The 24,679-nt window shown below is 31.7% G+C and overlaps 1 protein-coding gene and 1 long non-coding RNA gene across 4 annotated transcripts in view; one reads left to right on the top strand and one right to left on the bottom strand.

The window, feature by feature from the left end:
- Window positions 1-3,278: 3,278 nt before the first annotated feature.
- The window catches only part of LOC139527660 (clathrin heavy chain 1), a 45,019-nt gene continuing 23,618 nt past the window's right edge, over window positions 3,279-24,679 (bottom strand). For all 3 annotated transcript variants that reach the window (XM_071323206.1, XM_071323205.1, XM_071323207.1), the window contains 15 exons: window positions 24,205-24,347; window positions 22,382-22,504; window positions 21,029-21,140; window positions 20,357-20,479; window positions 13,945-14,090; window positions 13,442-13,625; window positions 12,360-12,552; window positions 11,766-11,923; window positions 10,543-10,707; window positions 10,088-10,244; window positions 8,917-9,035; window positions 7,803-8,366; window positions 6,797-7,018; window positions 5,946-6,021; window positions 3,279-5,467 (listed from right to left, as the gene is read on the bottom strand). In XM_071323206.1, coding sequence (XP_071179307.1) covers window positions 5,343-5,467; window positions 5,946-6,021; window positions 6,797-7,018; window positions 7,803-8,366; window positions 8,917-9,035; window positions 10,088-10,244; window positions 10,543-10,707; window positions 11,766-11,923; window positions 12,360-12,552; window positions 13,442-13,625; window positions 13,945-14,090; window positions 20,357-20,479; window positions 21,029-21,140; window positions 22,382-22,504; window positions 24,205-24,347 — 2,610 coding nt within the window. In that variant the 3' untranslated portion in view covers window positions 3,279-5,342. The remainder of the gene's footprint in view (window positions 5,468-5,945; window positions 6,022-6,796; window positions 7,019-7,802; window positions 8,367-8,916; window positions 9,036-10,087; window positions 10,245-10,542; window positions 10,708-11,765; window positions 11,924-12,359; window positions 12,553-13,441; window positions 13,626-13,944; window positions 14,091-20,356; window positions 20,480-21,028; window positions 21,141-22,381; window positions 22,505-24,204; window positions 24,348-24,679) is intronic.
- Window positions 15,016-17,685, top strand: LOC139527647 (uncharacterized). The gene is made up of 3 exons (XR_011665407.1): window positions 15,016-15,556; window positions 16,308-16,376; window positions 17,142-17,685. It is a non-coding gene; the product is annotated as an uncharacterized lncRNA (long non-coding RNA).

The raw sequence follows: 24,679 nt of genomic DNA, 5'->3' as shown, positions 1-24,679 counted from the left end.
ATCCTTACAGTACCTTAGAAACTGACAAATGTAAAAGTTATGTTTAGCCAATTAATTCGAAACATGAGGTCGAAAGTATTTGAACCCTTACCGACAGCCAGACATGATATCTTACTATCATTAAATATATCAAATACAATTGACGTCATATATGAAACCTACAGACAGACATGTTCACCATACACCACATTCCATGGCGGTATAGCATACAGCTATATAAGCAAAAGGTCAAACAACATAAAACGAACATTGCCAAATGATGCATGATAATGAGGTCAATGTTATAATGTTATTTGAAACCTTGATTAACAAATCCGCAATACAGACTTGACCACAAAACTAAAACATCATCCATGAAATGAGGCAAAGTCGAGGTCAGGTGAATCCTGTCTAACGGACATGTAGATTATAGGATCCAATATACAAAATGTAGTTATCCTATAACTCGTGATAAGTGAGTAATTCACATGACAATAAAAACCTTCATCCTACAATCAGCCAATTATTTTACAAACAACATGTTCACAAATGCACACAAAATAATTTGTTTGTTTAACTGTACTTGTACCAATAAAATCTCCTGTTACCCCGCTTATATCTTGAGCAAGCGATAATATGGATTGTCTTTATGCGTAGCAGTTCATTTTTAGCTCCTCTTCGAGGTCCATGTTTAAACAAAAGTTTCAAGTGACGGATTGTTTTTTTCTCCGTTTTTTATACCATTGCCTTTTCTTATAGCCGTAGTTGTTATTTCTTTTTCTTTTCATTTTCTGAAAATTTTAATACATTTGCTCTTGGCCAATCTACTTTTTCTTAATACCAATAACATATATTAATTATCATTTAATTGAAGAATAATTTGAACGATACGTAGCATAAGATCTTTCACGATCCTTTTCACGATCTTCAAAAAAGCAGTACGTGATCTTTCACAATCCGAAAAATCAATTTTGTGTAAATATTTCTTTTTTTACCAAGTTTCAGATTATGTTTATACAAAATAACCATGAGAACCATTTGATTCATTAAAAAAAATATGACCTTATCCGGATAAAAGTGGATTATTTTATTCAAATTTGTGAAAAAATCATGTTTGTTTACATTTTAATGTCATTTTCTGTCTTTTGATGTTTTATAAAAACTATGTACTTTTAAAACTGGATTTTCTCACATACTGATTATTATGTTGAACCATTTTGACAGACAGTTTTATTTTGCTGAAAATTTATCTGTGTAATTAATTAAATTTATTGACCTTTCATATGTCTTCTCGATTAAACATCTTTCATGATCCGGTACCAGAGCTTTCATGATCGTCTCGCAATACTTGACCTCTGTTAGATATTCTTTCACAATCATTTCTCTCGTTAAACCGAATGCCACCCTTGATTCAGAGCAAATCTGACATGGGGTAAAATTGTTTATCAAGTCAAAATCTATCTGCCCCGAAATTTTCAGATGAATAAGACAACTGGTTGTTGGGTTGCTGCCCCTGAATTGGTAATTATATGGAAATTTTGCCGTTTTTGGTTATCATCTTGACTATTATTATAGATAGAGATAAACTGTAAACAGCAATAATGTTCAGCAAAGTAAGATCTACACATATGTCAACATGCCCAAAATGGTCAGTTGACCCCTTAAGGAGTTATTGCCCTTTATAGTCATTTTTTACCAACTTTTCGTAAATTTTTGTAATCTTTTACAAAAATCTTCTCCTCTGAAACTACTGGGCCAAATTTAACCAAACTTAACCACAATCATTATTAGGATATGTAGTTTAAAAAATGTATATGGTGACCCAGCCAACCAACCAAGATGGCCACCATGGCTAAAAATAGAACTTAGAGGGAAAATGTAGATTTTGGCTTATAACTCTGAAACCAAAGCATTTAGAGCAAATCTGTCAAAGGGTTAAATTGTTTATCAAGTCAATATCTATCTGCCTGAAATTTCAGATAAATTGGACAACTGGTTGTTGGGTTGCTGCCCCCAATTGGTAATTTTTAAAGAAATTTTGCCGTTTTTGGTTATTTTCTTGAATACTATTATAGATATAGCAAAGTAAGATCTACAAACAAGTTAAACATGACCAAAATGGTCAGTTGACCGACCCCCTTAAGGAGTTATTGCCCTTTACAGTAAATTTTTAACAATTTTCATTAATTTGGTAAATTTTTGTAAATTTTTACAAAATACTTTCCTCTGTAACTAAAGGGACAAGTTTATTATAGACAAAGATAATTGTAAGTAGCAAGAATTTTCAGTAAAGTAAGATCTACAAACACATCACCATCACCAAAACACAATTTTGTCATGAATCCATCCATGTCCTTTGTTTAATATGCACACAGACCAAGGTGAGCGACACAGGCTCTTAAAGTCATAATAAACGAGTGACCAGTGAAAAATAATGTTATTCCAATTCTTGAACCAATGCATACAAACATCATAAACTTTATCTTCTGTGCACGATTTTATCATTTTTTTCCCCATAAATTTCATATAATCGTTAATTTTTTTTCAACCGGTCAGTGTTGTGAAAATATGGCAGGTAATTAAAGTTCGTGTTTTGAAGCCGAAGTTTAACGATTGTCACCTGTTTGTCAACAAACAACAAAAAAACATGGACATTGAGCACGTGTTTAACATGTAGAATCAGATAATAGTTTATTTTAAGGACATCCATGCGTATTGCGATCACCGGATTTTTTACAAGATGGGTCACACTGAGGTCACTTTGCATACGGAAAATATGTCGGGGAATTGCTTCCTGGAAGCAATTAAAATACAATAAACTTCTTCTAAATATGAACAAATTAAAGAATTTTCTTCAGAAAAAAGTATATGTACATAAGTTTTATAATGAAAACTATCCATTGAGTTATTAAGAACATATGCATTATTTTTTTTAATTTCAGGTTACTTATGACTTTAAGAGCCTCTAGTTTAAATATGACATTTCAAAATTTGTATTTGAATATGCAAAAGAACTTCATAAAGTTCATTAATAACTTTTCAAATGCCACTAAATATTATCATGTTTTAGGATAAAGACATACAACACAATTGGCATGTGGCAATTGTTCTCTACATTCATACATGATCATCTTAAAGGCATTTTTTGATTGGAATCGGCCAGTTACAACTGGGATCAATGGGAATCGTTACCTTGTGCATCCTAAATTTTGACTTTATTTGCTATAAAAGGTGAAGAGAAGGGGACTAGGTTATATATAACCTTTGGCTAGCAAAGATGCTAATACATTAAAAACAACTGATAGTAATCATTTTATTTTATTCAATTATTTGTTGTATATCATATAACTATGGTCTATAACAACAGTGTTACAGGCACAGCCATCATTCAACCAATCAAAAGTCTTCATTATATACACACCATCACTGAACAGTTTTGATTGGATTAAAACACCTGAATGATTTGCAAAGCTGTGACAGTACTGTTAAAATGACTGGATCAGCTCAATTTGTTGACTACTTATAACTGAAAATCATTGGGCAGCATAAATTCTATAGTAGAGCTGTATAACCAAATATGCTAACCACAAGCATAAAATCTAAAGGATGTTTTATAACAAAGATCTCAGCTAATAAAATATTCCTATAAATTCATTTTTGTGATGCTATGGTGAAAGTCTACATCAAGTAATTGTAATCCCATTAGAGTTTGTGTATTTTTTTTTTAAAACCTATTTTTTACTAAATAAGATTGTAATTTTGACTGTAGTCTATACGGAATATCCATGAAGAAATATTAGTATGAATTTGAATGTAATTTGGACTGTAGTCTATCCTAACTATCCCTATTCACGAAGGTATCCAGTCATTTTAACTAAGTGTATATGATTCCTGAATTACAATGTTCAATGGACAACATAAATCAACAATGTGCTATCATGTACATGCATGTACATAATTTATATTAAGTGCTTATCTATTTCACTAATACAGAATAAATAAATCTACACATCTTAAAAATTTCACATCACATTCTTTGTCTAACATATTCACTCACAGTTATGACTTGGAAACACATTAATATATCTGCTTTTGATAAGTCTTTGAAAATAGTCAAAACCATTTTTAGTATCTTTGATATCTTTCTTTTAAGCAGAATTTTTGTTTATTCCTAAAACTACTATGGTATCCCTTTTGTAAGTCTCAGTCTATCACCACTTTGATGAGGGTTTCTTATATGAATGGTTTTTACAAAGAGTTAAGCACACATTACTTAGTCAACCAAAAACATTAGGACAAGCAAAGATTTGGATATAAACGTCATGCATAATATTTAACCATGACAGCGCTATATTTAACTTTCCAAGCATCTTAGATAGGTCAAACATTTCTGACTTAACTGATTAAGCATTATAAAATTTACATCTTTATAATAAATTTTACTCCAAGATACACAGAATTAACATATTAAAATTAACATCTATTTCTCCCCAATATCTAGACACTACAACCTTTTCAGTTCCAGAATTTACATTATTGCTATCCTCTATTCTAGAATATTCATTACTTTAAAACACGGCTATAACACTTCTAATCTAAATTTGAGATGTCAATTGGTTTTGAAATATATTTTCCCCTGTTCTAGCTCTAAAGCTCTAGCATAAGGTCAAACAAGACATTTGGAATGTTTTTAGACAAATTTGATACATAAATAAAATGTGAATGTACCACATATGTCGAATCAGTCATATTATATATAACTCAAGACAATGTTTGTTTGTAAAACCTGCATTTGAGACTAGATCATACATTTCATAAGGTGTTAAGCTGTCCGACTTATAGGTTTTAACGCCATCTTGTGGCAAGCACTTATACTAAATTAAAACTCGATACAAAATGACTGCATTTGTATTTGCACCGAGCTTTATGAAACAATCAAAATCAATTTAACAAAATTTTATAGATAAAATATCACTATAAATAAATATATCAACTGAGTATCTTTTCAAAATAAGAAAACTGTAAAGTCAGTATGAATTGATGAAAAAATGGTTCCAAAAAATTAACTTAATTAATAAGCACTTTCAAACTATTGCAAATTATTCAACTTTTGTTCAAATCAAAACACATTATCAACAATAAAAACAACACAAAATGCCAATAGTTCCAGAATAAAATCACAATATAACTTAAATCTGAAAGTTACAAATAAACAATAACAATCAACAGAACATCTTCCATTCTGATACGGTCCCTCTGTGAATGTTCCCATTTATAATCATTCTTTAATTCACACAGGATGATATAATGACAAATGAATAATGTTCCTAGGAATTTGAAGGTTGGCTTTATGCGGAAGGTTGTTACATGCCATAGCCATATGGGTTAGGTGGTACACCATATTGGCCACCATAGCCTGGTACAGGTGATGGAGCTTGGGGTGGCATCATTGCAGCTGGCCCAGCTGTTAACATCAGCTGTTGTTCACCTAAAACAAAACCATTAAATATGATAAATTTGAGTGCAATGATCAATTATATATTCGTTTATATTCAGTGGCAGATATACTTATTGACAAGTCACACCTTTTACATTAAATCCCAGAAATCAGACCATGATTCTGACATTCTGTATATTAATCCAGTATATTTATATGTTTTTATGTTGCCTTGGTCAATGAATGGATTGATTGTTCTTCAGTGGTTGTCGTTTGTTGATGTGGTTCATACATATTTCTTGTTTCTCTGATTTTTATCGAGTTTTGACAATTGGTTTTCTTGTTTGAATGGTTTTACACTCATCATGTTTGGGGCCCTTTATAGCTTGCTGTTCTCTGTGTGCCAAGGTGTTGAGTACTTTTACCTATAATGGATTACTTTTACAAATTGTGACTTGGATGGAAAGTTGTTTCATACCACATCTTCTTTTATCTGGTTATTATGTAACTTTTATAATTTTGTATTTACCAAGAACAATTGGTCTTTCTTCTGCCTTTTGTTCTTCTTCTGTCCTGACAGCTTCTGATTGTTCTAACTTGTCCACCTAATAAACATAATATAAAGTAAAACTCATACTCAGAGGAATCAAGTTAAGGCAAGCTGTTCAATTAGTGGTACCAATTTATTTGAAATAATTTATTACATTGGTTGCAATGTTTTCCCATTAAAATAAAAACCAATAATTTCAAATATGAAATAAACATCGTTATTTCACTCTTCTGACATCACACAAGCGTGGTCGATGACGTCACACCAAAACAAAATGTGAATACATAGAAAAAGATACTGTTCCTAACATTTTCAACTTTAATTTCATTAAAAGCAGGCCTTTACTAATGTAATAAAAAGAATAATAACTAATCAAAGAATTCAAATACTGAAAAATATTCAACTTGTGACAGAACACTGATAATTAACTCATGTTCTACATGCATTCGTGAATTAGTGTGTTGTTCTGTCACTGGTTCAATATTTTTCTTCATTTGAATTCTTTGATTAGTTATTTTTTAATAATTCAAGGGAATTTACACAGCACCGTTTCATAAAAAATATCTAAAAATATCTTATTTTTAAAATTTTATCCAAGATTTCTGACGTCACACATACCTTATTGTTTTGCATTAAAGAAAATTTGTGAAGTCTATTCTTATTATTAATATTTTAAGAAATATCAAAACATTGAACATAATCATTGTTCCATAACATATAACAAGAATACTTTAAAATAATAAGACATAAATGAATGATTATGTTGCATTCGCTATGATTCCTTTCCAAGATTTAATTTGTACCAGAAATTTTAGCTTTGACTTCCTCACCTTTGATATATACTCTCTCACAACCTGAATCATGTATGGCATAGCAAAATCCATAATATTGTGTCTCCATGCCAACTCAAGTATCACATCTGGTCGTAATAAATCATAACATTGGAACAAACATGCAGCAAAACACTCATGATATTTCTCTTCTAAGAACCAGGCTATCAGGTCTTCAGCAATATCAATGTCTTTAGATTCCCCAGCATAACACATTGCATCCTGTAATTAAAGTAATCAGATTGATTGATTGTTGTCTTATGTTCAATACAATTATCAATTACCTCCCTTCAAATATCACTTCTGTTCCTATAGTTACTTAGACAAATGGTTGGCAAATTGATGGTAAAATCAAGAATGTGTCCTCAGTACACGAATGCCCCACTCGCACTATCATTTTCTATGTTCAGTGGACCGTGAAATTGGGGTAAAATCTCTAATTTGGCATTAAAATTAGAAAGATCATATCATAGGGAACAAGTGTACCAAGTTTGAAGTCGATTGGACTTCAACTTCACCAAAAACTACCTCGACCAAAAACTTTAACCTGAAGCGGGACAGACGGACGAACGAACGGATGGACGGACGGACGAACGAACGGACGCACAGACCAGAAAACATAATGCCCCTCTACTATCGTAGGTGGGGCATAAAAAATCATGTTAACTTGCATGATAATGTTACTACAACCTCAAACATTCAAGTATTTATGCATTCCTAGTGTTTCCAATTTTTGGATTAACATGTTTTTGATGAAGGTTAAACCAAAAGAGCCATTCAATGCAAGAAAGTTATTTTAAAGAGTTAACTTTTTTAGGTTTAGTAATAACAACAACTTTCTTTAAAGGAAAAAATTATGTATCTCATCCTAGAAAATGGATTCTGGTGGAAGTATTAAAATGTCATGGTATACTTGTTTGTAGAAGTTATTTTATTATGTTTAACTCTACTAGTTCTTGTCTCTAATCTAACGTTGTATATTCTAGCCAATTAATATACCACTCACCTTAAATAATTTATCCTTTTTACATAGGTCAACTGACTGCTTCCATCTGTTGTTGCCTTTGTACAAGTATGCAGCTATTCTTCTGAATTCTATTAGCTCATGTTTTTCTAATCTCTGGGCTAATGCTATGTTGTCAAAGTTCTGGTATGCATCAATAGATGTTCTCAGGCCCTGGTAATCCTCCTCTTCAATCAACAAGTTGTTAAGAGCCTCATTTATAGCTTTGTTGTTGTTTTTCTGAACTGACCGAAGGTAAGGCTTCACAAGAGGTATCTGGTTGACTTTAGTGAAGAAAATGACTGCTCTTGTATGATCAAGTCTTGGTGTCAACACCAGTAATAAATCATTCAATAATAACGGTTTGAAGTCTAAGTAGAATTGAATTGCCTTGTAATAAAGTTCAATGTTTGCTACTTTTGTTATGATATCCTTGAACTGACTTTCTTTCCAGGCAATGGTTGGGTGGCTCATCATTGTTATTACTGCATTATCATATTCCTCATACTTATCATACAAAAATACTAATTCTGACCACAGATGGGCTTGTTCGGCTGCTCGTAATACCTATAAAAGATAAAATCATCATGATTTCAGTTTACATTTAAGTAATGAAGCATACATACTATAACTGTTTTTTTCTATAACTCTCAAAATACGACAGCCATTAATTGAGACCTCAACAGCAGTCTAGTTTTTCAATCTTTACAAAATTTTAATTAATGAATAATTAGGTCTTTATCACTTTCATTAACAAATTTCATCAGTGGTATCATTGCAAAATTGTTAGTAACCATGTTAAAGTTGACATAGTTGATCTAAAACAATAGTTTTAAATTTAATTGTCTTGTAAAATTAAATAAAAGATACAAATTGATGGTTCTACACAGTATAATTTTTACCACAGGAAAAAAAACAAAAATCTTTCTAGAAATCAAGTTCCATTTGATATCAAGTTCCATTTGATTTCTTTTTTTTTTAACTTTGATTATGTATTACTTAACTTGAGAACTTGATTTTGTGATTTAAGGGAATGTCTCATATAAATATACCTGTTTCCTATTAATCAAATTTGTGTCATTAAAAAAGAACAAAACTTTAAAGATATAAAACTTACCTTTGGAATGTTGACTCTAGACCAGAATAATTCTAAATGTTCTCTCATTTTCTCAGGTTTGAATTTTGAGTATAAAATTGCTAATTCTGTAAACATACCCATATGGGCTCTTTCTAAACCTGTAAGTAGAAATTAAAATGAAATGAGAATGTTTTTAACATTGAAACCTTTGTTAACAGTATCTTATGGGTTATACTCTATAATATGACTTCCTTAATCTATATGGTTAAAACCCAACATCAGCAATCTTTCAATCCTCTTGTTAAGTCTTATTATGAGACCATTAACTGTTTTGTCCATGTTTAGAGTATAAGAATTAGTGATGCTTATAAATATCTTAACCCTTTCGCCGATGAGTCCCGGTTTACCGGGATTCACGCTTCAGACAGCTGACGATGAGTCCCGTTTTACCGGGATCGGAATACCTCTTTTATGTTTCCCGCTTAAAACAGTGCAAACATGAGTTATCTTTCTTTGATGGATACCCGGATGAAAGTGTAAACATTGCGCTTCCGTTTGTTGAAAACCGTGTCAAAATCAGAGGAAATTTACGGAATTTACGAGAATTTGAAATGAGGGAACATTTTTTTTGAAAGAATATGGAAGAATTGAAGCCAAACTAGTATACTTTTTTGACATAAAATGTCGTTTTAAGTACAAAACACTTGGAATGGACATCGTTCAGTGTGAGGAATTTGTACAGCCTCATAAAAATTTTCAAAATTTTGCCGTTTTGGGTTAAAAAATTACGATTTGGGGTCAAAGAGCAGAATTTTGAGAATTTCACCTAGAAAATGCCGAAAATTTGAAAATTTGAATATTTTAAGAAGAAAAAATTATTAAAACATGAATAAAACTGTGAACATGGTGTTAGTGAATGAAATAAATACACAAATAACTACAAACAAGTTTTTATTGACATTTATTATGAAGATCTCCCACTTGAGTAATAGTAGCCAGGGAAGCCATCGTCTCAGAGTAGCTTCTGTCTGGTTAGCAATCGGTGAAAGGGTTAAACTAAGTCCAAGGAACGATTTGTTTTGGTATTGCAAGAAAAGTAAAATTGAGCTTAAGGACATAGCAAATTAAATAATTCTTTATTTTACATAATATAACATGAATGTAAAAAGATGTTTGATTTACTTGGAACAAAGGAGAATAAAATACTTACCTAATGCTGCCTCTAATAGAGATATAAGTTCTTCAAAATATCCTCTATCTTGATAATAATTGATTAATTCTTCTAATTCATCAGCATGTACTACAATGTGAAGACCACACATCTGGGCTAAACGGAATTCTTCATTGTCTACACAGGCAAAACATACCTAAACACAAAACAAAACATTATATATGACATCAAACAAAACTTATCCTGAAACAATTCTTCATAACGAAAACTGAGTATTTGCACAAATGAAAAATACTGATGATGAAAGGGTGTTTAAGTAACATATGTTTCTAACAGTGACAAGTTCTAAAAATTGTCAGAATACTATACTATCTCAATTTCACATTATTTATTTTGCCAATTATCAAAGAATATTCAAGAAAGAAAGGAAATAGCATGAAATATATAGCAGAAATGCTTTCACATATTTTATACAGTCAAAGAGAAAATCTTACTTCTTTCCAAGTTCTGGTACTATTAGCTTTCCTGGCTCCATCAACTGCAGCTTGGTATTCTTTAAGGTGGACTAGAGTTATAGCCAGTCTAGCATAGTTAGATACATTATTGTATAGAAGCTTAGCAGCCTCAAACATCTTGTCATCAAAACATCTGTCTGCTACCTGTCAATATAAAATATATAAACGTTATAAAAACTACAATTCATAAATACATTAAAGAATCATCAAGACTTTATGCTAAAAGACATTTGTACTTTTTCTGTGTGAATTCTATCAAAACCAGAATACCCTTTAAACATGGACAAGTAACCAAGTAAAATTCTTTCATTATATGAGAAACTCCAAATATACTGTAAAGTTGACTGAGTGTGTAGCAATTAGTGAAAGGCAACTTCCGAAACTATTTAGCAAAGAACTTAACTAGAGGCTCTTGTGTCGCTCAACTTGGTCTATGTGAATATTAAACAAAGGAAGCAGATGGATTCATGACAAAATTGTGTTTTGGTGATGGTGATGTGTTTGTACATCTTACTTTACTAAACAGTCTTGCTGCTTACAATTATCTCCATCTATAATGAACTTGGCCCAGGAGTTTCAGTGGAAAATGTTAATAAAAATTTACAAATTTTATGAAAATTGTTAAAAATTGACTATAAAGGACAATATCTCCTTAGGGGGTCAATTGACCATTTTGGTCATGTTGACTTATTTGTAAATCTTACTTTGCTGAACATTATTGCTGTTTACAGTTTATCTCTATCTATAATAATATTCAAGATAATAACCAAAAACAGCCAAATTTCCTTAAAATTACCAATTCAGGGGCAGCAACCCAACAACAGGTTGTCCGATTTATCTGAAATTTCAGGGCAGATAGATCTTGACCTAATGAACAATTATACCCCATGTCAGATTTGCTCTAAATGCTTTGGTTTTTGAAGGAGAAGATTTTTGTATAAGTAAACGACGACGGACGATGGATGCAAAGTGATGGGAAAAGCTCACTTCGCCCTTCGGGCCAGGTGAGCTTAAAAGGAACCTGCTTAAAGGTGCATAAGTATATTATTCAATGATTTATTTCTAAATGACCTTTCATGGCTATGGATAAAAGTTTTATCTTAAATCTGTAGAATTAATATTTCTAACGCTTTTTTTTTTATTGTTAGTTTCATGAAATAGAATAAATCTACAAAATTGGTAAAAGATATGTTGTACTTCACCTGTGTGATATTGGCATGATTAGGACCAGATATAAATTCCTCTAAATCTGCCAATCGGTTCGTCTTTGCATAGGCATATATCAATTCTGTTTCTATGAATGTTTCTCTTGCTTTTTTACGAGCCATCTGTAAGAACTTGACTAAATCTTCCCAGCTATCTGTAACCAAATTAAAAGTTCAATCTTTTTTAAGTATTTGATTGTAAAAACACCATTTCTACATTTAAACAATCATTTCAATTGTATACCTTTCAAATGTCAGATATTTAAAACATTTTGTAGGTGAGAATTATTTTTTGCATGTGTTAAAAGAAATTTATCATTAAGTGATACATAATTCAAAACATTAGCCATTATGAAATACATGAATATTGTTTTCTCTATATTATTTCAGAATATTGCTTTGATTTAAAACTTTATGCCATACATTTTATAATGGTATTTCCTGATGTATATTTCAGTCTGTCATGTCTTTAGGTTCTATTTCAAGTTTTGTAGATTGCAACTAAAATCCTTAACTTTTTTTAAACTAAATTTCTCATTGATCAGTAATCATCTAAATTCTTTACATAAAGCATGCGACACTAAAACTTACTATTTTTACTGGCTACGTTAACTACGTCCATATAATTAGTTGGATCATCAGCTTTGATAAAGGAATCAATAGCTTCCTTCACATTGTTAGCATCCAACTGTGCACGTCCAAGTAAACTCCATACTGCTGGATCATTACATCTCTCCGCAAACTCATAGGCTCTGTCCAAGTTGTTTACATGGTCAATCAACACCTGAATAAGAAAACATCAAAACATGCTGATTATCATTTGATTATTGGAACTCTTTATGGTTGATAACATATTACAATCAAGGTTAAAGAAATGAAAACAAGAATGTGTCCTCAGTACACGAATGCTCCACTCGCACTATCATTTTCCATGTTCAGTGGACCGTGAAATTGGGGTAAAAACTCTAATTTGGCATTAAAATTAGAAAGATCATATCATAGGGAACATGTGTACTAAGTTTGAAGCCGATTGGACTTCAACTTCATCAAAAACTACCTTGACCAAAAACTTTAACCTGGAGCGGGACAGACGGACAAACGGACAGACAGACAGACAGACGGACGGACGAACGGACGCACAGACCAGAAAACATAATGCCCCTCTACTATCGTAGGTGGGGCATAAAAAAATAAATGTTTTTAACAAGATATAGAATGATACAATGCAATATTTATTTTTCCATGTTGGAATGCACACTGAATCACACCCCTATTTTCACAAATAAAAAAAAAAATAGAAAGCCTTAAAATATTTAAGCTTTCATTAAACTGGAAATGAATGAGTTCTGAATTTGAAAAAAAACATCACAGTATATATAGCATGCTTGTATGGAGCTCGATTCCGATGGAGTAAATTCATGGTTTTTTTTTTCAATCTGTGACAATTATCAAGAAACATTATATAAATACTTGCATTCTAGCCATAAGTTCTATTCTAAGTCATCTAGGTCATATTTTTGCATAACAAACATAAATTGAATAACTTGTACACCTCCCAAAGATGATTGTGGCCCAGGAGTTTATTTAATAGTTATCACTGATAACATATAATTTCAATAGGTAACAGGATAATAAATTGTCAGGTGAGCTAAAAACAACTTCATAATACAAACCTGCACAGCAGATGTATTGACATCAAACTTTTTAAAGATGGCGAAAGCTTCCTCAAACAGTTCATTGTTTATAGCAATATTAGCTATATCAGGAGCATCATAATTATCTAGTCGGTTGATGTATTCCATAACACGGGTACGGTCAGCTTTAATGGCTGTCAGGATCAACAAGTTTTGTAGATTTCTGAAAAACAGCAACATTTTATAATCATTAACATTCAATTAAAACTTCTATCTGTGGACCAACAAGCTTGAGAGCATTTCAAAAAGGGTATACAATGTATATGATAACAACATTATTTCAGCAATTATTCGGTTTTATTAAGAGCTCATGATCAACCAGAATGGTAAATTAAAATAATAGTTAGATAAATAAAAATAAGACTATGATAACTGAAACACTCTTAGAGATATCCAGGACTACTTTGTATAAAAAATATGCCATAAAATTTGTTAAGTGACAAGACATACCCAGGACAAAAATATGCATTAACATTATATACCTATGATCACTGAAGACTGAGTTATCCAGGACAATTTTCTCTAACAATTCAATCAATTCATTTGGTAAGTCTGCAGTCATGAAGGCTTTGACAGTCACTGATATATCGTCTGGGTCTTGTGTTTCTGACAAAGCTGTTTGTACAACCTAAAATATTAACACAAAATAAGGATGTTATCAGCAACAGAGCACTCTTTAATACAGTGTAACATACATGTAGTATTGTTTTTCCTTTGATGTTGTAAGTATTTTTTATATTTATCTGTATAATTGCAGCAAGTTTGTGCCTTAATTCATTTTTATTTAGAAATTTTCAGTTCTTGAATTTTCCCACTAATTGAGATAAGGGCAAGGTTGTGAACTATAAAAACAAATTTAACCACTCAACATGTTTAGACATGGACCTAACTATGAATACTGTCCAGCAGTTGTAAATCTATCATCATATCTTTTATGCTCTAAAAATTAGTTCTGATAGAAGCCATTGGTCATGTTGTGAATTTATTGACAACTTGTTTATACTACAGGATATTTTAAGTTTTCAAATGTTGGCCTGTTCCTAAGTTATGGTGACAATAACACTAAATCTAGATTGACTTGTCATAAGATGGCTGTCTGTGGCTTGTCATAAGATGGCTGTCTGTGACTTGTAATAAGATGGCTGTCTGTGGCTTGTCATAAGATGGCTGTCTGTTACTTGTCATAAGATGGCTGTCTGTTACTTGTCATAAGATGGCTGTCTGTTACTTGTCATAAGATGGCTGTCTGTGACTTGTCATAAGATGGCTGTCTGTGACTTGTCATAAGATGGCTGTCTGTGACTTGTCATAAGATGGCTGTCTGTTACTTGTCATAAGATGGCTGTCTGTTACTTGTCATAAGATGGCTGTCTGTTACTTGTCATAAGATGGCTGTCTGTGACTTGTCATAAGATGGCTGTCTGTGACTTGTCATAAGATGGCTGTCTGTTACTTGTTATAAGATGGCTGTCTGTTACTTGTCATAAGATGGCTGTCTGTTACTTGTCATAAGATGGCTGTCTGTGACTTGTCATAAGATGGCTGTCTGTTACTTGGGACAACATCCCTAATGCGCCTTGAAATGAGGAACTCAAAAGTCACGTGTAAAGAAAAAATCTCTGTGTAGTGATATTGGACATGTTTCTATTTTTAACAAATGACTGAACTTAATTATTTGTGGTGATTAGGAAAGTAGAGGAACATAGAATAAATGTGTAAAAACTATGGAGCTATTGAATGTGTTCAAAGTATTAAATTTTCAAAGAACTCATTGTGTTAAAAAGGGGATATTTTACCACAAGGAGCCGCATCACAAAAGGATGTTCGGGGTTTGCTAATTTACGGAAAAAGTAATCTCACTTCGTACCCCGAAAATTTAACCACATATGTGAAAATGTCACAGCTTCGAAACAAGGTATCATACATATCCAAGTTTACGATATGGACTGAGCTACAGGAAAAAACGTTACCATTATCGCCTATGGAAAAACAATTAAAGATATTGAGCCAATTTACAAAAGATAAATCAGAAGTTATCAGAGTGATCTATGGATGATTTCACCTTGTACACCCGGGAAAATTGTGAAAATGATGGTAAGTATTTTTTTATTTATACCCAGATATCCCAGATGATTTCAGATAACCATTATAGATAAATACCAGCAGATACTCAATGAAATTTTCGCTTTTAGAAAGCATTACAGGCACGGGGCTGAACACTTTTTTTAGGCACAATTCTAACTTTGTTTACACCCCCGAGAGATCCGAAAGGAATTTGTTTATGAATTGAAAAGGGCATGAACTAACATAATAGTTTTATCTGTAAGTAAACATGACACAATACAGTCTTTGTTATGTAATTATCACTCCGGTTTACAGGAATAACTGATAATCAAGGGAGATAACACACTCCATACGAGTAAAGTGAAATACATCATCATCATGTGCTTTTATCCAATAATTTGACCCATGGTCAGTCAGTAGATATCATAGGCAGTTAATAAACAGACAAACATGTACATGTATTAAAGAAATCATGAATTATTATTTGTAATGCACACTAGCAAATCACAAGATATTGTCTTTTCTCAGTGAAAAAGGGGGAGGGTCAACAAACCTTTCGAAAACAATATTGCTGCACCTTTTCAACTATTAAGCTAGTTAGCTACCACTCGTTGCTTCTAATATAAAAGATTTAAATGAAGGTTGATAAGCCACAAGGGAGAAGCATTTTTCTTTCTTTGCGATAAAACGTTCAAGAATTTGATTTTTGCTCTCTCAATAATACTTATGCATTCAAACCAAATAATAACACAGCCTGAGTAATTTTTTTGTCTTATTTCAGTTCCAGTCATATCATTACTTTTTAACCTGAGATGACAAACTAGAGGTTTTAAAAGGTCCTGAATAACTGGTAAGCATTTTGTTTTATTTGGCAAGCTCTAAATTGTTTATTTATGGTATTTATGCAATTCAAATTACAGTCGGTATGTTAAAAATATACTGATATGCAAACTGTTGCTATGGTCTTGGCATTAAATGAAAATGCTTGGTTACTGATCTTTTCGACTCCATATTTCAAGTTAAACCTTGCGGCAACTGTTCCTCATGTAACACTGCAAACTATAATTAGCATTATTTTGATATGTCGTTATTTAATGACGCCATATTACGTGTGATGTCACAATGTTTCCTTTAAAAACCTCATGCCGATATCTCACTGATAAAAGATTTTCACTGAAATACATGTAAAAAACATTTTTTCTCAAATACAATTATGTGAAAGAACCAAGTTTTGAAAATTTGCACTTCATCGCACTCTAATTATATGATTCAAATGACTTTTACAGTAGTTTATAGTGGTTTCTACAGTATAAAATACCAGGTTTCCACCGGCTAGAATAATTAAGTATTTTGGTGTTTTTTTTATGAAATCTTCATTTTTGCATAATTTCTCTGTCAAAATGCACTTTTAGGCACCAGAAAATTTTATTGAATGCTTTAACAGGGTCTGTGTGTTGTATTTTAAGGTTACATTCAGATGTTTTGTCCTTCTTTTGACTAGTGAAGGTATACTGTTAGAAATTAATTATGCATACACTTTGTATTCAAAATAAATAAATATAACGATAAAAGTGTCATTGCCTTATAGTGCTGAAACAACTTTATTTTTTTTCAGAAATGGACAAAAATACACAGATTTATTCAGAATGTCATACCGATGAAGATCACATAAAAATATTTGGAAAAATCAGAACTATGGATTGCAATATGGGACAACATCCCTAATGCGCCTTGAAATGAGGAACTCAAAAGTCACGTGTAAAGAAAAAATCTCTGTGTAGTGATATTGGACATGTTTCTATTTTTAACAAATGACTGAACTTAATTATTTGTGGTGATTAGGAAAGTAGAGGAACATAGAATAAATGTGTAAAAACTATGGAGCTATTGAATGTGTTCAAAGTATTAAATTTTCAAAGAACTCATTGTGTTAAAAAGGGGATATTTTACCACAAGGAGCCGCATCACAAAAGGATGTTCGGGGTTTGCTAATTTACGGAAAAAGTAATCTCACTTCGTACCCCGAAAATTTAACCACATATGTGAAAATGTCACAGCTTCGAAACAAGGTATCATACATATCCAAGTTTACGATATGGACTGAGCTACAGGAAAAAACGTTACCATTATCGCCTATGGAAAAACAATTAAAGATATTGAGCCACTTGTTATAAGATGGCTGTCTGTTACTTGTCATAAGATGGCTGTCTGTGACTTGTCATAAGATGGCTGTCTGTGACTTGTCATAAGATGGCTGTCTGTTACTTGTTATAAGATGGCTGTCTGTGACTTGTCATAAGATGGCTGTCTGTTACTTGTTATAAGATGGCTGTCTGTTACTTGTCATAAGATGGCTGTCTGTTACTTGTTATAAGATGGCTGTCTGTGACTTGTCATAAGATGGCTGTCTGTTACTTGTTATAAGATGGCTGTCTGTTACTTGTTATAAGATGGCTGTCTGTGACTTGTCATAAGATGGCTGTCTGTGGCATATTTTTTTTATTTGTTCTATACTCTACATGTAATTCTCTTTCTTAATCAATGTAGTTTATTTTCAAAACTGAAATCAACTTTTCAACAATTTACTTTGAAATTATGAATTTCTATTTAGAGTTATCTTACATAAGGCCAATTAAAATTAATTGATAGATTTTCATCCCCGCCCGCCCCGATTTTTTTTATTTTTGAAAAATTACGATTTCCGTATTTTGTTCATTTCCGTTACCGGTAACCGTCGATAATTTCGTTTCATGTGAAACTTCCTTTTTCTAATTTCGGTTTTCGTATTTCTTAGAGAGTCTTACTGAATGATTAAGGTTCATCATAACCTTTTGGCTAAAATGGCCGTATTTACACCCCAAATTTTACTCTGAGTACAGACTAACCTATACACCTGTAACAGTTTTAAGGGATGGCAGGAACTAGATATATAAATTTTAAATGCATTTTATGTTTCAGAAAATTATAAACTTTTCTAGATTTTGCTATCCATTTTTTTTCGTTCCTGCAGAAGGTGCAAAAATTAACTAAGTAGTGAAAACGATTGAGAAGCTCCCCTCATATAATCAATGTTGTGAGTAGTATTGATTTAAATGGACAATAGATGGACAATAGACACCTGTAAACAATAGGTTATTTAACAGGTTTAAACTGTGTAACTGAGTGGACCGTATCAAATGAAACTCGGGTGTTTGTTTATTTTGCTATCTTCTGCAGACTGGAAAAAAATGAACATCAAAATCCAGGTAAGTTTTTAATTTTCTGAAACGTAGACTTCATATAACTTTTATATATCTAGTTCCTGCCATGCCTTAAAACTTTCCTGGATGTACCAGTTTGTCTGTACTCAAAGTAATTTTGGAGGTGTAAACACGGCCATATTTTTCAATTCCTTATGATGAACCTTAAGTCGATATATTCTGCTGATATATAATGACAACATCATTTACCGAGAATAGAGATTGATTACGAGAAGGGCGTGAAATATTCGGGTTACGAGTAATACGCTGTGTCCAAGAACGCAAATCGCAGTATGTCACAAATGACACAAACTGACAAATGTTTGTGAGAAAAACACCTTGGATTTCTTTTATTTATACAATGACTTTGTGTCAAGAAATTTGGACTGTGAATGAAACTCAAAAGCGTAAGAATCGTGGAATACGTTTGACTGGAATACAGAAATTGACACAAGCATGGGCTTTATAGATTGGTGACCGTATTTTGAGTTCAGAAAATCGACAAACATACGCATTTTTAATTTATTAATTTATAGCAAGCTCTTAGATTTAGATTTATCCATGCCCGTTCTCTTTTTGTAGAAAAACAGCAAACATCCTCTGTCCCAATACCCACGATAGAGTCACTTTATGTTCTACATTGTAATTATATTTGCATCTTGCATATTAAGGACCAACCCTATTATTTCAACTCTGTTTGAGTTTTCATTTTATTCCGTACTTATCGTGCTCGTGTTGCATACCAATGCCTTTGTTTCATTTTATTAGGACAAAAAAACATTGCTTAGAAAGCAAAATACATTTGATATAGATGGTCCAACTTCAGAGAGCATTTCTCCACATTTCTGTTGTTTACTATAAAATAAGTTTCTAAAGGGGCAATTACATGTAGAACAGTGGTTGCCAATCAGATATATATATTTACGAATCTGAAAAAGCGGCATCAGCATATGGAGCATATGTGTCTCAATTTATACTATACTCTAGAGCTAGCTAAAAGTACCTTAATTTTGTTGAACAAGGAATACTGCTTTCTCAAAAGTTGCTATGACAGGGCTATGAATCAATCAAATTAAGGTCATTACTCAAGCAATTTTATGGTCGCCATCATGAGCTGATTGGTCATTATGACAAAAGAGTGTCAGAAATCATATCTCAGTGATATTCTTCCTCAATCATAACAACCTTCCGTCATTACCGAACTGAACAAAGAAATAACATGATGGGTGTCATATACGGTGCAGGAAATGCTTACCCTTCTGGAGCACCTGATTTCACTCCTGGTTTTAGTGGAGTTCGTGTTGTTTCCTACTTATTATTTGTAACTGTTGATGTAAATGTCTTTTGGTTTTATGAGTCTTTGGTTACTCCTTGGTTTTGATTGTTATTGTCTTATACACGATACCTTATGGATGTATTTACATGACAAGCTTATTATTACACTTGCATATATGAATAACACGTGACAAGAAGGTTTCATATGAAATAAAATTTAAAAAATAAAATCCTCCCACCCGCCCCATTTTTTTCAAAAATTTGGATGAAAATCTTCTAATTAATTTTAGTTGGCCTAACAGTGATAACACTTTACCTGATCTATCAACTGTCTTCTGAACTCATTATCCTCTACTAAAACTTGAGCCCACAACTCCATATCTCTTCTCTTTACCAAGTATCGGGCTTGGCTCTTGAACAGTGAATTCTCATTACACACCTGCAAATTGCAATGTTAAAAAATCTTAAGTGATAATGTAATAATTGTAAACACAAAAATTTTCCAAAAAATTGATGCAACAGAATTTAGATAACAGAAAATTTTGAAATTTCTGTGTATATTATTGACCATTTTAATCAATAAAAAAAAGTGTGTGTTCATGTTGTGGTACAAAAAAAATGTGTCATCGCAATTTAAAATGTGAGTTCTAATACATTGCTTACCTAATCAAATATGGTAGCAAGACATAAGCAATGCCTTTTTAAACAGATATGATCTATGCCATTTACATACAGAAACAACCATATACTGCAAACTTATTTATTTTTACAGAGTTTAAATAATAAGATTTCTAGTGCAAAATATGTTTACGGTATGTTTAGTTTTGATGTTTTCTTCTGAGTGATTTTAACATTCTTTTATGCAGAAGATACTTTCAAGATTTTATATTACTCACAATATCAGAGAAAAATAAACCCTTTGCAAAAGTTCACACTGTTGTATACAGTAAATCTTTTCCTCTACTTATACTGTGTACATTTAACCTACCTGTATAAGTTCCATATCACACTGTCCTCTCTCATAAGCTACACAGGCTAAATGTGGATCCCTCTTTTCACAGTATTTACCTACGATTTTACTGTCATAAAACTGGTTTTCCCTGAAAAACATGTATATTAAATAAATTTCTAAATAAGAGCAATTCAAGTATTTCTTAAAGATATTTTAATCTAAGTAAGCAAGTCTTGTTTTGTTTCTGACTTTCAAAATTTTCATGTATTTTGATAAAAACTGTGGACAAAGATATATCTCATATTCCAAATGTTGAATTCAAACTTGCAATACTTTAAACCAGGACTAAAGGAGTAGGGCTAGATAATCTGTGAAAATCAGAATTGCCAATGCTCATTCAACTGCATACCAAGAACAGTTGACTTATAATAGGTTTGTTCTCCTTCAAATTATCTAATTAGAAACATGTCAACTAAGGTTTAAAGTCTGACTGAGGGGGCAGTGCCAAATAATTTCCATTGAAACTAGTTGGGACAATGCTTATACAATTGCATACCAAATATCACGGTCCTTCTCCTTAAAATGACCTGATCACAAAATAATAAATTGTTGAAACCCTATATATAGCTAGTAGCTACTTGAAATATCATGCTTAAGTTTCTTCTTCACAACTAAATCAATGGGAGACAAAAATGTGTTTACAATTTTGGAATTATCTCAGTAAAATTTGACAGACATGCTTACACCATTTTAAGTATAATAAACAATATGAAAACACTTTATTTGAATTTGTGGCCAAGAACAATTTTCCTATGATAGCTTTTAGTAATGATCTTTCCAGTTTTTATAGACTCTTAACAAAATATTTTTATATACTGTAAATTCAGAAATTATTGCCTGCATTTATTATTGCGATTTTGTCATTTTAGACTTGAATGCGATTTTAAATTTTACGATTTTGAGAAAAATCCCGATTATTCCATATAAAATATTTCAAAATGCAAGTTTAAATTATTGCGTTTACAATTCTGTTGCATTTTTTGCAATAATAAAAACCTCACAATAATTTCTGAATTTACAGTATAGCAAATCATTAATTAACAATGTTGTCACAATTTGGAGTAGATGCACAACATTTTAAAATATATGGGTCTTAAAGTTATGAATTTTGGTAAAAAATCGACCTAAAGAGGTCATCATTTGCAATTTTTGGATTGATAATAAATGCATTTCACAGCTAGAAGTAATTCTGATTTGTTATTAAGGAATAAAATATATATTCTTCTGAACACAACAGCTGACTAATGCATTTTTGTCTTACTTCTTTTGCTATTGTTAATTGAGCTTTCAAAGAACTTAAGTCTACAACAACATAATAATTTGTGTTACCTTAGGAATCTTTCTGGGTTATTATTACTGTCTATATATATCTTGGCTAAAGCATTGTGGGTTGCTGTTTCATTGACTCCTTCATGTACTCTCATCTCGAGCCAAGGCAGAAGTAACTTCATTCTACAAAAAATTAAACACAATAATGTACAATTCACTAACAATCGGAAGGGAAACTAAATAAATTCACAATAATAAAAACATGGATATCTTTTTTGTCGAGCCTTCGACTTTAGTCGAAAAAGTGAGACTAAGCGATCCTACATTCCGTCGGCGGCGGCGTCGTCGTCCACAAATATTCACTCTGTGGTTAAAGTTTTTGAAATTTTAATAACTTTCTTAAACTATACTGAATTTCTACCAAACTTGGACAGAAGCTTGTTTATGATCATAAGAAAGTATCCAGAAGTAAATTTTGTAAAAATAAAATTCTATTTTACTTATAAATGGACTTAGTTTTTCTGCGAGGAAACATTACATTAACTCTGTGGTTAAAGTTTTTAAAATTTTAATAACTTTCATAAACTATCCTTGATTTGTACCAAAATTGGACAGAAGCTTGTTTATGATCATAAGATAGTATCAAGAAGAAAATTTTGTAAAAATAAATTTCCACTTTTCCGTATTTTACTTATAAATGGACTTAGTTTTTTTGCCAGAAACAAAACATTCACTCTGTGAAATTTTTATAATGTTCTTAAACTATCCTGGATTTCTACCAAACTTAGACAAAAGCTTGTTTCTGATCATAAGATATTATTCAGAAGTAAATTTTGTCAAAACAAAAATCACTTTTTCTGTATTTTACTTATAAATGGACTTAGTTTTTCTTCCAGTTAACATTACATACAGTCTGCAGTTAAAGTTTATAAAACATTTATTAGATTCATAAACTATCCTGGATTTTTTACCAAACTTGGAAGCTTCTTTCAATCAAAAGACAGTATCGAGAGGGACATTTTTATTAATGATTTTCCTCATTTTTGTTGAGTCTGCGATTAACAGCAAAACAAATAAATATTTAGTGGCAAAAGTAAATAATTAATGAAAGCATTTTTACTGTGTTATAAAAATTTTAACAGCCATATTTATATGTATAGAGTGAAACTTGTCTAATTAACTTGTCAACTTTATAGAGCCAAGGAAAGCTTGACAATCTGATATCTTTGACACCAACATTCAGTACCAAACTAATATCAAGCAGTAAGAACTCTAAACATCAATAAAATTCAAATAAAAACAATTTTTAATATGATTTCTTTACTTGACAAAAGAAAATTTACCGCTGGGGAACTTTGCTCCTTTCTCTTGTTGTGCTGTAACAATTTCAATAACAAGTGCAACTGTGAAATGAGTTTTTTTTTATATCTTCATATTATAATTAAAGATCCATTGAAAACACGCTCACATTAACCCTCCCCTTATTGTCAATAGACAAACTATTACAATAGCACATTGAGGTCAAAATTCCAAGTTCAAAGGGGCACAACTCATAGAAAAAATATTGAATCAAAATAAGTTTGGTTAAATTCTGCGGGTGGTTTCAGAGGAGTTGCGAGGACAAAATCATGATAAATAGAGAGGACACAGATGATGCCCCAGTTTGCATTAAACAATATAAAGGGACACAACCAGAGAACTGTAAAAGTGATGCCACTCAAACTTACTTGGTTTGTGTTTTATGTGCATAAGCATTGTGTATAAGCTTCATAACATTTAGATGAGGCAAACTAAAGTTAGAGAACAGAAACACATTTCGGACAAAATGAACACTTAATGCTTCCTCCTTAGCAGAAGGGCATCATATTTTTTTTAGAATGTACCTATTTCTCTTTTCCACTTCTTCAACAAGTTCATCAGTAGAAAACTGTCCTTTGACGACCATGATTAACTGTTTGATGACATCTTCTCCACAGTCAACATCCAATAGACCTCCAATAACTACTGGTAATCTGGCTGGGTTCACCTATGAAGGAACAAGTACTAGTAATATTACATATAATACAACAATACTGTTAGGACAAACAGAAAATTTTCAGAAACTATTAGTATTTCATATTATTTTAAATTAGAAATTTGATATTATATTTTTTTTATTGTTTCTTCCACTGAATAGATCTACACTGGTTTACATAGGTTGTTATGTTTTCAGTGAAAAATAATACAGCATCCAAATGTACAATATCTGATGTTTGTTGTATATAGGGGACCTATATTATAATCCCATACAGATGCCAAATGGTCTTCTTTCCAATTTGTTTGTCCTTGTTTCACAATAGAATCTTTTTTAAATGGAAT

This window comes from Mytilus edulis, chromosome 6 (assembly GCF_963676685.1).
Source record: "Mytilus edulis chromosome 6, xbMytEdul2.2, whole genome shotgun sequence".
Taxonomy (NCBI): Eukaryota; Metazoa; Mollusca; class Bivalvia; order Mytilida; family Mytilidae; genus Mytilus; species Mytilus edulis.
The sequence above is the reverse complement of the archived record's forward strand: the minus strand, read 5'-3'. Positions and strand labels throughout refer to the sequence as shown.